Below are 14,866 nucleotides of genomic sequence, written 5' to 3'. Positions count from 1 at the left end.
TTGAAAGTGAGTACAATCTGGTCATCATGCCAGAATTGGGGTATTTAGTTAAAAATCAAGATACACAAAAACAACAATTGGATATCAAAAAACAACAACAATGTAACAAAAAGTATTAGAGGAGTAAACACTGTTATCCCAAAGACACGACGTTGGGAAGCCTAGGTATGATACTGAGGGCAATATTTAAACAAGCAATGGCAATGCCAGTATGTTTATTTCTTTTCATTTTTTATTACAAGCTTAACTCACAAAAATCAAACAGTAGAAAAATAGAAATTGTACCACCTCCTTAATGTGTCCACAATATTCTTGTAATAAAAATAGTAAATTAAAAAAAATATATATATCATTGCATGTCATTTTAGTACAGGTGTTTCCAGCAGGTAGGTGTTCTTTGAATAGGTATAGAAAACCATTTTATTTCTAATTCACCACACACAAAAAGGTATTCTTTTGGGTGCAGAGGAGAATGAATACTGGCTTTGAATTCCTGTAATGCGAAGACATAGTTTAAGCATACAAGGATGACTAAAAAAATAAAAAGGAAAACAAAAAGGATAAAGAATGGTAAGAAAACAACAGTGATAAAGTAATGTACTGGCACGCCAACCCTGGCACTAAGTGCACTTTTTTTTAGGGAAGACAGTCAATGTCCGAAGAGGGCAGACTCTTAACCATAAACTGGATGCTCTGGTGGGCAGAAGCAAAATATGATGACACTTGAAAAGAGATATGAATGCTGGGACTCATCCAAAGCTCCTCCATGAATTTCTATGTGGTTCTTATTTATGAATTATTCTGATTACATGCAGCTGGCCAATGGAGGCCCGACCTAAAAAAAGCCTAAGCATTTGCTGCTGAGCTTTAACATCTAGATATCAAGGGTATGTATCTTAAAATATGTGGGTTGTGTTGCCCTCTTAAAATAATGACTTTTGCATTCTAACATGGCAGAATAGATGCACTGGTGTTGTCTTTTAAAAAGCAGAAAAGAGTCAAGAATTGTGCAACCACCAAAGGAGTTACAGATTGGCAATGTCAGCTTGAGGAGCTGCAGCAATAAGACTGCCCCAGTTGATGATCCCATGTACAGTAAATCCAGGTTTGTGCACCTTGTAGATAAAAGGAAGCTTCACACTATTAATTAAATTGTTATTGAACATTTCACACTAGGCTTCAATACTCTTTTCTAACATGACTTGCATGTTGTTTGGGGAAATATGATTGTTGACACTGAGTAGCACCATTTCGCTTCTGTGACTAGAACTGTAACCCCTTTTCTTACAGTGACTATTTAAGTGTCCATTAGAAGTCACTGGGTAGCTTAAAAGCAGCTCACAAAAAGTTGTGGTAGGTTCATGTGGATTGTATCTTCAATAAATGGTGAGATTTCAAAATGCCCAAAGGAAAGGAGAGCATACCCGCCATACAGTAGACTAGGGACATCATGCACTTCAGATAAATCCGAGCAGTAGTTTAATAGGACAATGATGAGAGCACGCCACTGCTGAACGTTGTTCCCAAAAGGTGGTACTTCGATGAAATAGAATAAAAAAATGAATAGGCACTCATTCTCATAGTTAGAGGGAACCCAATGATGAGTGCAACCCGAATCCAAACTTCCGAAATGATGGCACTGACCAGGAGAAATTCCTCCTAGTACAACCTAAAGGAACATGCGGTGGAAGAGGATGCTATTGGGGAAAATGGCAGATTTCATGTTCAGTAAACCGGCAACAGCGCGTTATTTCTCATTCTGACCAGTCAAGCTCAGAATTGGGCAGATAAATCTCACCTGGGAAAGGTGATATGCACCAAAACTTTTACCCAATGGTATACAATCCTGTGACACTCAGAATAAAGACTATAATGTGCTCACACCATCAAGGAACAAAATATAATCTTCTATCTAATCCTCTATGTTGAACCCTGTGAATACTCAGATGCACAGTGAGATTGAAATAAAAACTATGAGACTGCCCATCGACAATAACAAAGCAACAGCACCCAGAGGAAACAAAAAAAATCTGAAAGTCAAAGTAGAGAAGGATGAAATTCATACATGACTGATTAGTTTATAATGATAATTGGTTGTGCTCTTTATAGTTTTCTTCTCCAAACAGCTTTTAGCTTAGTTTTTGATGTGGCCATAACCAACAGTTATAGGTGGACCTTAGGTCAGTCTTCTGCTTACCGCTGGGGGCTTTCTTGTCAATCTAATTTTTGTTTCTTGTTGTTCCATTACTTTCCTTGTGTTTGCCCCTACTCATGAACATAGTTTCGTTAACATTCTTTTAACAGGATGATTTGCATTCTTCCAATACCAACATTCAGCAAAATACTTTTTTCTTTTGACTTATGCACTCCAAGGGAATGATTGTGTTTCCTTCACTATCCCTTGTGAGCAGCTTCCCCCTTGCTTGAAATCTGCCCATGCTTACACATTGCTCTCCTCAAGCTTGCCCTTCGCTTACCCCACCTCTCCCTACCTGCCTTGTAATCTTTTTTTAAACCTGCCCCCACCCCAAGTTCCTATGTTGCTCTCCTACCTCGCCCTTGCTCCAGCTTTGATTGCTACCCCTCACAGTGAGTCTCTGTCACTCCCACGCCCTCACCATTGTGTTCTATAAACAAAAAAGGCCTTAGCCACAATTTACTTCTGGCCCAGTCCCTGAAAAAACATACATTTGACACGTTTATTTATGTTTTAATAATTATTAGTATAAATCAGCTACTCCTAAATTAGTCAAAGGCATTGATCAACACCAAAATCCTTGCCTACATAGATAACCTTCGAAACTTCATTTAACAAAATATGTCGGTAGGCTTTAAACAGTGCAGTAACAATCCCCAAAATATCCCAATCAGGCTCATAGCCTTTATCACATACCCAACTCAGACCTACTGTTTCAAACATAAGCTTTCGCAGAAGGGAGCCATCAGGAACACAGTAATAAAAATACAAATATGTTAACAATTACCTCTGTCAAAACAATATAAAACCCCACCGAAAATGACCTAAAAAGGATTACATTGTGCAACTCTTCTATCCCCACTGTTTGTTTGAGTGTGTCACCAACATCAAAACCCTTGTGACATTCCATGTAACAAAATACTCACCTACAGTCTTTAGCACAATGTAATAACAATCCACCTTAAAAGCTTATTGCGAAAACACAAGCTTTTCAAAAGAAGTAAGCCAGGCCTACTGACTTTGCCATAGGTTTTCACAAAAAAACAAATCAAATGTATGGCATTTGGCATTACTATTCCCACTGAACCAATAAGGCCTATAACATTTGCCATTGGCGTGAGACCATAACCAAAACAGGCATACTGAACGAAGCATAAACTGTCAACCACCACATGTACAGTTATAAAATTACAAATATGATCAAAATTGAAATTGGCAAACCAATCTACTACCCCTCAAAAGGGCCTGACATGAGTTATCACAGTAAAAATCTTCTACACCCAGCATTTATCAAAGGGGGTGACCAACAGTAAAACCTTTCTTTACTACTGTAATCATGAGACTTCATTTAACAAAGTACCGTCCACACCTTGTGACATAGTGTGATAGCAATCTACCATTAAGGCTTTTTGGCACTTGCTTTTCACAATAAATAAGTCAATCCTTCCACCTTTGTCAAAACGATTCATAACAAACAAGTCAGACCTATGGCATTGGACATAACTTTTCTTTCCCGGTGAACCAATCTGGTTTGTAGCTTTTACCATTAGCTAGTCACCATCACTAACTCAAAGCTACTGAATTGAGCGTAATGTCTCCTAGATGGCAATCATGAGGCAGATAGTCATCAAATTACAAATGTATATAACATTACAGTTGGAAAATATAGATGCTATCTCTCTCCTAAGAGGGTGTAACAAGGATTCCCAAAGTGCAAATCTTCGATCTCCATTGTTTGTCAGAGGGGTAACCAACACCAAAAAACTTACCAGCAACAGTAATCTGTGAAACTACAAGTAACAAAATATCTCTCTGTGGGCGCTAGTATGCGATATTAGCTCACCCATAAATGCCTATTGACTTTAACATATGCTTTTCAGAATAATTATGTCATGCCTGCCACCTTTCTTGATACCTTTCATTATAAACAGATCAGTTCTATACATCCTTGATCATTGACTTTCCAACATAAACCAATTCAGACTTATTGTATTGAGCATAACCTTTCCCACACGGCAAAAAGTGCAATACAAGCATTCTTTTTAAATCGAAGTACTAAACTTTGCCCAGGCAAATACTGTACTTAGAAAACTGACATATGGGTAAAGCCTAAACTCCTCTCAGTAATAGCTCTGAAAGCTCTTTTTCTGTGACCACTTTAAGACTGACTGATAATTCAGACCTATCAGAAGGGAGACCAGTTGGCGTTGCCTGTGCTTGTTTTCTACTGACCTCTTCGTGCACTAGATGCGCTTCCCATTGAACCTCGATCCGATCATCCACTTTGAGTAAGAGATTGAATTGAATAAGCTCTGTAGGCAGAGCACTGCTCTCAAAACATTGGATTAGCTAGTATAGAACGCGTGCTGGGCTAAATGAAAATTGTATAGAAGGCTCCCTGTTTTCCATTTTTACTGTTTTTTTACAGATAAATACAGACCGAACACCATTTATTTTCTGTCTGTATTTATTTTTAAATATAGATAAAAAAGGAAATTGGGTTGTTATCTGAGTGATTCTAAATACACTCTGCCATGACTGCCAGGCCAATAGTTGTGTGGAATGATAGGTAAGGGAGTTAAACAAGCGTTTGCAATGCAATCAGTCTCGCCTTTGGGCCCTTATATGTATTAAGCTTTGCAGCACAATAGCCTGGGTGCTGTAACATCTACTGTTCTTTAACGTGGTGGGAAAGTAAGCACCAAACTGTGTGACATGCCAGGTATGGGAACACATGGAGAGAAATATTGCCTTTCAGTGGCAAATGGTATAGTCCAAAGCTTTGTTTTAAATATAAAATCAGGGCCTTTAGTGGTCATATCACTGAAAATATAATATTTGAAAAAAATATTATAGTCTACGGATGCTCGAGGAAGACAATTTTTATGAACTGGAATCTAGAAAATGCCTAGGTGATTCGGGTATTTTACTGACCTCTGCTGGTTGTTTTCTATCAAGAAAGTTAAATAGAGGCGGTTGCCAGAAATTTTTTAAAAGAAAATCACTAAGCAGAAAGCAATTCTGGTATTTTACTGACCTCTACTGGTCGTTTTCTATCAAGAAAGTTAAATAGAGGCAGTTGATCAGCAAAAAAAGTCACTAAGCGGAAGCAGACAAGTCCTGGGGCTGATCTACAGAGCCCACAAAAAACATACACGTATAAGTATATACTAAAGCATATACAAGAGGTCTTAAATGCTCGACCTAAAAAGAAAGGACATTTAGTAAAGAGGGTCAAACAGCTATAGATATGCAGAAGGGTGATACTGAAATTTGCTTATTTTGATATAAGTGCATTGATTTATATTCTGCAAGTGTTCAGATCACTGAAACCTGGCAGGAATTCAAGCATGGGTGCATATTCAGCGGTTAAATAAATGTGGCAATATAATATTTTCAGCAAAGTTTTTCCTACAAAACCCCAAATAAATATGGATAAATACAAATAAAATTGGCAAAAAATGAATATGGATAAATGCAGACGTAAATGTCAAACAAATAAATACCATAAAGCCGGGAGCTCTAATTGTATATAAATGTCGTTAATAGCAGGGCAAATGAGTCGCTTTTTCTGCCTTGTATCCTATGATGATGTGTCCTGTTTATTTCAGGTAGATTGGTCATTGGTCCCCGTCACCCCAACACCTCTCCCACTTCCACAACTGCTACTTTGTATTTGCATTATAAAACTTTCTTTGTTTCTGCAGGCTACCTGATGAGACACCCTAGGACCCCCCTTCTACATCTTTTTGCATCTCCGTCTAGTCCCGATCTTGCTGTCGCCCCTTTCCGTTTACCTCCATTTCCTAGACAGCAGTACCCCATCCTGCCCACCTCTTCTGCCAGGCTGCGTGTATTCGGTAAGCCTGGGCGGAGTTCTGCTATGCGGAACTCCAAGAACAGCAAATAAAACTCCGCAGCACGAACTCTGCAAGCGGTGGAGTGCGTTATTTAAATGCTGTTCTCTGTGATTTTCAGTGCCAGGTGCTTGTCTGCTTTGTGTAATCATCGCAGACAGCACCTTGCACAGCTCAAGTGGGTGCTGCTTCCTTTCTGCTGCTCGATTTTTACTCGAGGGGCAGCTTTCTCAATGCGAACGGACAGTTTCTCAATTCCAGTGGTCGCCAGCAATGAGAAATTTGACTGCATGTGTCGAGAAATCATGCCGGGAACTTGATGTTGACGATCGCAAATGACGAAAAATCTTGCCGGGAGGTGCGACACAAGCGAGGGAAAATAATCTGCTCCGTGTAGCGGAACTCTGTGAGCTCCGCATAACGCTGAGTGCGGAAATCTCCGTAAACTCCACGAGCGGAGTTCACCGCCCAAAGTTATTATTTGGCCAACTTTCCTGTAAACCGTACCTCTCCCTCCGTAGACGTCCAGAACTCTGAACTCCCCGCAGTAGACTATCCTGTTGTATCCCTTCCACCTTTCTATTCGATCTTTTAATTTGAATATCTTTTAGTTGAAGGGAAACCTTTTATTTCTCAACTTTCTGAACCTTAATATAACGTTTTTATTTGGGACATTTTCAGTGTTGTGCTATTTTATTAGCTTTTTGTATCAACAACTTTCTTTTCTACTACTTTACCACAACTCGATCGATCACCCTGCCTAGTTGCCGCGCAACAGACTATGCTCTTACTGTTTACAGTGACAAATGTACAATTACGGCGCTGTTCAAACTGTTCCTAAGGACTCGGCATTCCCTTGTGATCGGTACATTTGCCAAAGAGAAGGAAGTGATAAATAGCACGCACTGCCAGCTGTGTGTCCAGAAGTAGGACGTACGACGACGACAGGGCAGCACACCGATGTGAAAGTAGTCTAACATTCCAAGTTTGCTATAGTAATCACTGAGGGAATTGTAACTGAGTTAGCAGTATCAAACTTTTAATTTCACACTACTACGACCCACTGCACTATGTCAAAATGCTTCAAGTGCTGTGAGTTGCAAATGATTAGGGTTTCCAGCTGACCAGAATGTTACCGGTCTGGCTAGCACATTTATGCCAAGACAAGTAAAAGGATGTGGAAGAACATTAAATTACAATATTTCTTCACCTTTGAATTATAGACTTAAACCAATATATATGACAGAAAAACAAACAGAAGAATTTGAATGTTGTCTAAACTGTTCCTAAATTGTTTTAAAGTAAAAAGAGGCAGAATTTCTTCGTTAAAAAGGAAATAGGAGGATTGTACACAAACTGCTGTATGAGTATCAGTTCTGGGTTTTGTACAACCATAAAATACACAAACATTACCAGTGTTTTTATATGAGAAAGGTAGCACCCTTAAATGATACCTGGAAGACCTTTTCCATCCCCAGCATATTACCACTTCCTTGTTACTGTACTTAGGTGCAAGATAAGTTTCTCTTTTGAGGTCGAGTATTCGGGACCTCTTGTATATACTTTAATATATACCTACTATATACTTATATGTGTATGTACAATGTGGGCTCTGGAGATCAGCCCTGGGACTGGTCTGCTTCAGCTTAGGGACTTTGTTTTCTGTTCAACTACCTCTATTTAACTGTCTTGATAGAAAGCGACCAGCAGAGGTCAGTAAAATACCAGAATAGCTTTCTGCTGAGAGACTTTCTTTTTTTATTTTTTTCTGGCAACTGCCTCTATTTATCTTTCCTGATAGAAAACGACCAGCAGAGGTCAGTAAAATACCAGAATCAATTTAGCATTCTCTAGATTTCATTCCATAGAAATGGTCTTCCACGAACACTCGTAGACAATAATATCTTTTTCAAATCTTGTATTTTCAGTGATAAGACTACCGAAGGCCCTGATTTTATATTACAAATAGAGCTTTGGACTATACCATTTTCAGCTGAAAGACAATATTTCTTTCCATGTGTTCCCATGCCTGGCGTGTCACGCAGTTTGGTGCTTACTTTCCCTCCATGTTTAAGAACAGTAGATGTTTCAGCATCCAGGCTAATGTGCTGCCTAGGTAAATATATATATATTACAAATGCTTGTTTTAAGGTTTATAATACTGTCGAATGGTAGAGGAGCTGAAGCTTTTGACTCAAAACATCACATCTAGCAGAGGCAAACATCCCACGAATTTCCTTCCAAGCAGTTTGTTGTATTTCATGCTTACCAAGCCAATCCGTGAATTGCTTTTAAATTTCTGATAATCTTCTTCACTCATTGAAACAAAAATGTCTGCCAGAATTCCCAAAGAGGAAGAAATGCCCTGGAAATGCAAAAAAACAATAAGAACTAGGTTAGAAGAACACAATTCACCACGTCAAGTGAGGTCAAACCCAAAAAACACCTTTGAACAGTAACTCTGATTGATATTAGTGACACACACAACGCCCTCCCTTTCGAACAGCAATTATGAAGATAGGATAGACCGCACCCAGGAATTGCTTTTATGCTTGACTAAAACGCTCTCTTTAGAGTCTGGTTTAGGGTGACATTGCTGCGGTATGGCCATCGTCTGCAGATTCGATGCTGCAGGTTTGTGGCTGTACCCAGGGCCTAATGGATTTTTCTAGGCACTCAAGAGACTGGGGCAATCATGACCTCCCCTTGCTTTCTGGAGCAGACACCTATGAACTTCCCAAGTATCTTGTTCAGGGATATACTGATACTAGCTCCCCTGTAAATCTCACATACAAACTGTATGTAGATCACTTCCCCACATCAGTGTCCTACCCACATTTTGTCTGTAACACTGGATACTGCGTTTACATGGCAAAGCACTTTACAAGACATTGGCTTTTGCTAGTTAACTAACTATCTCTTTTCACTCACCATACAAACAACAGATGAATGAGTGAGCCTAAAGACTTAAAATAAACATTTTCTTCCCCACAATTTGATTCTTGTTTTCAGGATGAGATAGTACTCCATAAATATGAATACTTTCAGGAGATACCGTCCTCTTCAGAGCAATAATTAAGTGCATCAACACAATATAAATGACTATTTTGTGTTTTTTTTATGTTTCTTATAGCGCAAACTCGACCCAAAGGTATCCGAGAGCTATTACATCAGCACCAGTTGCGTTACAGATCATCATCTGTGCTCCGCTGTGGGCTGATTGACTCTCTAAAAATCGTGGTTATAAAGTATTTTTTTTAATTCAAGTCACTGGAAATTTCAGTGAAACAAGTTGTTAGAAAACATTTGCCCTGATTTCTTTCAGAAAATTAACCACCTTTTATGTGCAGGTTCCTCCTCGAAATGCAGTATTCCCACACAACGTGTAATGAAAAATAAGTCTGGTGAGCCCCGTTACAAGCTTAATCAGTATTATCTTGATCCCTGTAATAATGGGCTAACAGGCACATGCATCAACCTTTTTTGCGAGCGCAAATGGTGCGATTCGCAAAAATCGTCCGTTCGCGCCCACATAAAGTGCTTCTGCGATGCATCAAACTGTAAGGCTCTCGCAATTTAAGAAATCGCAATTTATTGTGATTTCCTAAACTATGATTGCATTTAAGGGATTGCAAATTGCAATCCCTTAAATGCAATGCATGATGAAATCGCAAATAGCTATTTCTCTAATAGGGGTAGCAAATTACCATCAATTTGAACTTGATGGTAATTTGCAAAAACTTTGAAAAATGCACTAAAGTGCATTTTTCAAAGTTGTAGGTTACACACACACATGCCCTTCGGGCATGTGTGTGCACAACATGTGTGCACAGATCAATTTCAGGGGGTGCAACAGGGTGTCCTTTTGACACCCTTGCACCTTTGAAATTGCATGCGCAATTGGCGAGTACCTATTAGGCCCATACGAATGAATGGGAAGGCATTCCTTTATTGGGACTCACAATTTGCAGGTCGCAATTAAGGAATGTTTGGGAATCGTTAATTTTATAGCGATTCCTACATGCATAGGCTTTTGCAAATCCTTAATTGCGATTCCTTAATAATCGCAATTAAGGAATCGCAAAAGCAAACATTGATGCATGTGCCTGTTAGTGGTGGGTATTGATGATATGGCTTGAAGTGTATAAGGCTTGTTGCGGATGTAGTTTTGTCGAAGTCTGATGTGATGGTAAGCCAGGGTGAGCCCCAGGAGGTTCTGGGTAGTAAAGTGAAAAGAAATGCTGCAACATTCCATTGGTGATGTAGACCACTGCAAGATGAAGTCAAAAGGCTCAGTTTTACTTTAAATAGGCAAAACGTACGTATACCCTCAGGAACACATACAAATGCACCAAAATAAAACAAGCATTGGCCAAACCAATAGGTTTCAGCTTTTACTGGCCAAGCTACTGTTTCTTTCAATGATTGTTGGCGCCGACAGGCATAGACATTAGACATACTTCAAGACGCATGCACATGCATAGCCAGCAATCTTGGAATGTGTTTCCTATTAAAGAATAGGAATTTGTGATGAAATACAATTGGGGAATATTTGACATTTCCCTAATTTCCATAAGTGCTGCTGAGTTATTTGTAACATTTACAATATTTCTAATGTACATGGTTAGTAAACAAATAGCTCCTAATAAATAATTGTGTATCAATTGTTATGTGAGAGAACTCATTTAGAGGGTGCACGAGTGTGAATACCACATGTGAATTGGGGGATAACTGACAGTATTGAGAGGCAATTGTCAGTTCTCCTTTTCTCCAAAAAGAATGTAGTTACCATTATGGGCTTATGCGACCTACTGGGAGTGACCCCAATGAATTGGGTTAACACAATACTCCTGGACAGTACAACCACAAGAATAGGGAGGAAAGTGATTGAATCAAGAGAAGATTACTGAGATAGATTTAAACAAATCTGTCATGAGTGAGGGACTGACCTTAAGAGCACTATAAACGTATATTATATATTGGAAACATAGGTCACCCTACAGACAGTTACCTGTCTGTAGTTAAGACCTAAAAAATACATACATAAATATTACTGTTCTTGTCCATCAATAAATGTACTCCATCGCCCCCAAAAAACCCAAAATCAGGATGGAAAAACTAGTGTGCATGCTTCAAATGTCACACCGTTTCAACACCTTTTCCAAGAGAATTACGTTTACCCGAGAGAACAAATAGCCTAGATTGCTGTTATGTTTTTAAGCTAACAATCATCAATTTAGTACACTAACAATTTTTTTAATACAAATCTCCTTCAGTTTGACATAAGCTATTAACATGAAAAATGTATCTAGATGAAGCATATACGTGTATGTAATGTGTAAACATCAGACTTTTGGAGAGGAAAACTGACAATTGAAGATCTGAAACTTTTATTTTACAAGAAAAACAAGAAATACTGACCTTTCTATCTGGTAAGGTAAGCTCACAATATCCTACAATGGAAGCCCATATCAATTCAGCAGCCTCATACCACAAGCCTGAAATAAAGGACAACAGAAAATGTACTATGAACTGTTAAGAGTTACTTACAATGTCTCTTAAAGAGATAAATTGACTTCAACCTTTACACCAAGGTATGTATTTAAGGTCAAATTCATCATCATGGGGTTGCAATCTGAATCATCAGCCTTTTTTACAGTTATATTTGTACTATACAGATCATGCAAATGGCACAAAAAGTCCAAAACCAATTTAAGCACAAAACATAATGGCCTAAATGCTGTACTTGTGAGTTATAATGAAAGTAATTGTTTATTTAGAAGCAGATGTAGAAATAACTACATAATTCTAGATGTACGTGGCTTTTTGGACCATAGGTGTGTCAGAAAATAATTAACAACACACAACACAAACTAATTACAAAAAAGACACAGTATTTAAACATTTTAATGAAACCAATATTATGTGCTCAACAAAAAACAGGAGAAAGAGATAGAAGCTAGGTTTTTCCCTCCTTGTAGATATGTATTCAAAAATCGAAAAAACCCAGCCTGGGGGAGAGTCTATAACTAAGCAATGAATCTCGACAGAGATTGTTTTAGGAAAAAGTAGATTGCCCTAGAGAACCCTCACCCACCACGGTTGCCCCTTGGTGGCATGCTTCATCATTGGGGTTCATCCCAATCCGCGGCGGATCGAGGCCTGCTACGACTAGATGGTTACACAGAAGCACTTAGAGATGGAGTCGATGACAAGAATGGCGTAGGTGAAGGAAGTGGAAATTACATGCTGGTAGGTTAAAAATACCTGACTAGTACGACTCTTGTTTTATTCATGCCTCTAGCCGATAAGGTTAAAATCAGGGGATTTGTTTGAAGGAGTAGACTATAATGAGTCCGTTCTCTTCAAAACGAATTGGTCAATATGTTTCGAGTCTTTCCCCTAATGGCTCTTCTTCAGGACCTATAGGAAAACCTATTCCTATTGGTACCACTCCTCAAAATCCTCTAATAAGGACACAATTAATAGCATGCCATACGCCTACCGCTATTATACATACAGTAACCTGTAAAGTCATTCCGTATCTGCAACAAGAAAAAACAGTGTGGAGTTTAAAAACAAACAGCTCATCAGGCCCGACTGACAACCCTTGAATTCTATATTCAAACAATGATGTAAAACACCCTGCTGTGAAGGTGCTTAATAAACCTGAAAATACGTGATGAAGCTGTATGTGAGAAAATGAAAATTGCCCATCATCGTTGCTTTTACACAGTGGTTGTAAAAATGCCTCTACTTGATTGGTGAGGCATCATGAGATAAAAAAAAACACACAGACAACATATTGCATACATTTATGATGTCGTACTAGTGCGTCATGGTCTTGCCAGGGAGGAGGGGGCCTGTAGTCAAACCCTACTGTGTAAAAGCAACAGTGATGGGCAATTTTCGTTTTCTCACATACAGATTGATCACGTACTTTCAGGTTTATTAAGCACGTTCACAGCAGGGTGTTTTACACCATTGTTTGTATATATAATCCAAGGTTTGTCAGCCGTGGCTGATGACCTGTTCGTTTTTAAACTCTCCATTGTTTTTTCGTGCTACAGATATAGAATGATGTTACAGGTAACCGTATGTATAATAGGGGTATGCGTACAGCATGTTATTGATTTTGTCCTTATTAGTGGATTTTGAGGAGTGGTACCAATAGGAATAGGTTTTCCTATAGGTCCTGAAGAAGAGCCATTAGAGGGAAGGCTTGAAACATGTTGACCGATTAGTTTTGAAGTGAAAGGACTCATTATAGTCTACTCCTTCAAACACAACCCCTGAATTTAACCATACTGGCTAGAGGCAGGAATTAACAAGAGCCCAACTAGTCAGGTATTTTTAACCTACCAGCATGTAATTTCCACTCCCTTCAGCTACACCATCTTTATCATAGACTCCATATCTAAGTGCTCCAGCGTAACTGTCTGGTCATAGCACGCCTTGATCCGGAGCGGATTGGGATGAATCCCAATGATGAAGCATGCCACCAAGGGGCAACCCTAGTGGATGAGGGTTCTCTAGGAAAAACTACTTTTTCCTAAAACAATCTCGGTGGAGATTTATTGCTTAGTCGTACACTCTCCCCCAACCTGGACTTTTTCGATTTTTGAATCCAATATAATGTAAACAGTTCATTTGAATGAGAACATGTGCTACAAAGATTAATGAGGAGACACGGAGTGCCCTCTTTGACTCAAACTGGAGTAATAAATTCTGGTGGAATGCATAACACAACAGGTAGGCAACGTTTTGCCAAAATATGTTCCTAGAAAAAAGGAATCTGGATACAATTAGATTGACATCTTCCTAAACAATGAGGACAGACTAAATATAAACGCTATTCAAAACTACTGTTGAAGTTTCAACACCCCTTTTGGGTTGTTTGCTGGGGTCTGTATCAGGACAAATGGCATGGGCAGTCAAGGTAGCACCCTTTTGAAGTATCAAACCACTCCTTAGCACACGTAATGATTATGTTTAACACATGTAAATGAGTGTTTCCACACTTAAGATGTAATAAGATACAATGATGTTTCTTTCTTTCTTTCTTGTCCACTTTATTTCAGGGAGTCTTTCAGTAGTTTAATTCACAGCCGGCACGTGTATTATCGTAAAGGGAAATCTTCCCACGACTTTCTCAAGGCTGTACAGATTAAAAGAACAAACAAAACGTATATTTTAGGGCTGGACCTCTAGTCCTAAATATCACACATTTAAGTTCTGTTAGTTCATATTGGTGTAAACCCCAAACAATATGTGAATAAACTTCATACAGGATTGTTTGGTGGTGAGATATACATTCCGGTTGACATGATTTTTGCTAAAGTGAGAAATCTCAAATAACACAAAAAGTACCTTTGTTAACCAGTAGGTCTATGAACCTAATAGAAATGGAGAGACCAAGTGCATGTTATTCTAATTGTCTTCAGTGCCGTGTGATAGTGATGTAGTCTATAGAAAGTTGTGGTCCCGAGCGGTGAAAATTGGTGGTCTAGTTGTGAAATGATGAGACTATATTGTGTCTATACAGTAGAAAAGGAAAACTTGAGTGGTACGTATAAATACCTCATTCCTGTTGGATTCTGTTGATCTGAAAAGCAAGGTAGAGCGGGGGTTAACGGTCTTTCCTCGTGCTATTTAACTGAGGCTAATATTCATTATAATAGTATTATTGCCAAACTTTCACCGCATATAAAGTACGTTCGGCAATAATACTATTATAATGAATACTAGTCTCAGTTAAATAGCACAAGGAAAGACGTTTAACCCCCGCTGTACCTTGCTTTTCGGATCAACA

At 38.8% G+C, this 14,866-nt stretch overlaps 1 protein-coding gene across 1 annotated transcript in view; it reads right to left on the bottom strand.

The window, feature by feature from the left end:
* Positions 1–14,866, bottom strand: part of ALPK1 (alpha kinase 1) — a 314,892-nt gene that overhangs the window by 58,812 nt on the left and 241,214 nt on the right. Inside the window, exons 8-9 of the mRNA XM_078676727.1 lie at positions 11,476–11,552; positions 8,324–8,419 (exon numbers count right to left, since the gene is read on the bottom strand). Of these exons, the coding sequence (XP_078532853.1) occupies positions 8,324–8,419; positions 11,476–11,552 (173 nt within the window). The remainder of the gene's footprint in view (positions 1–8,323; positions 8,420–11,475; positions 11,553–14,866) is intronic.

The sequence above is a fragment of the Lissotriton helveticus genome, chromosome 2_1, assembly GCF_964261635.1.
Source record: "Lissotriton helveticus chromosome 2_1, aLisHel1.1, whole genome shotgun sequence".
Lineage (NCBI taxonomy): Eukaryota > Metazoa > Chordata > Amphibia > Caudata > Salamandridae > Lissotriton > Lissotriton helveticus.
Note: the sequence above shows the minus strand (reverse complement) of the source record. Positions and strands in the feature narration are given on the sequence as shown.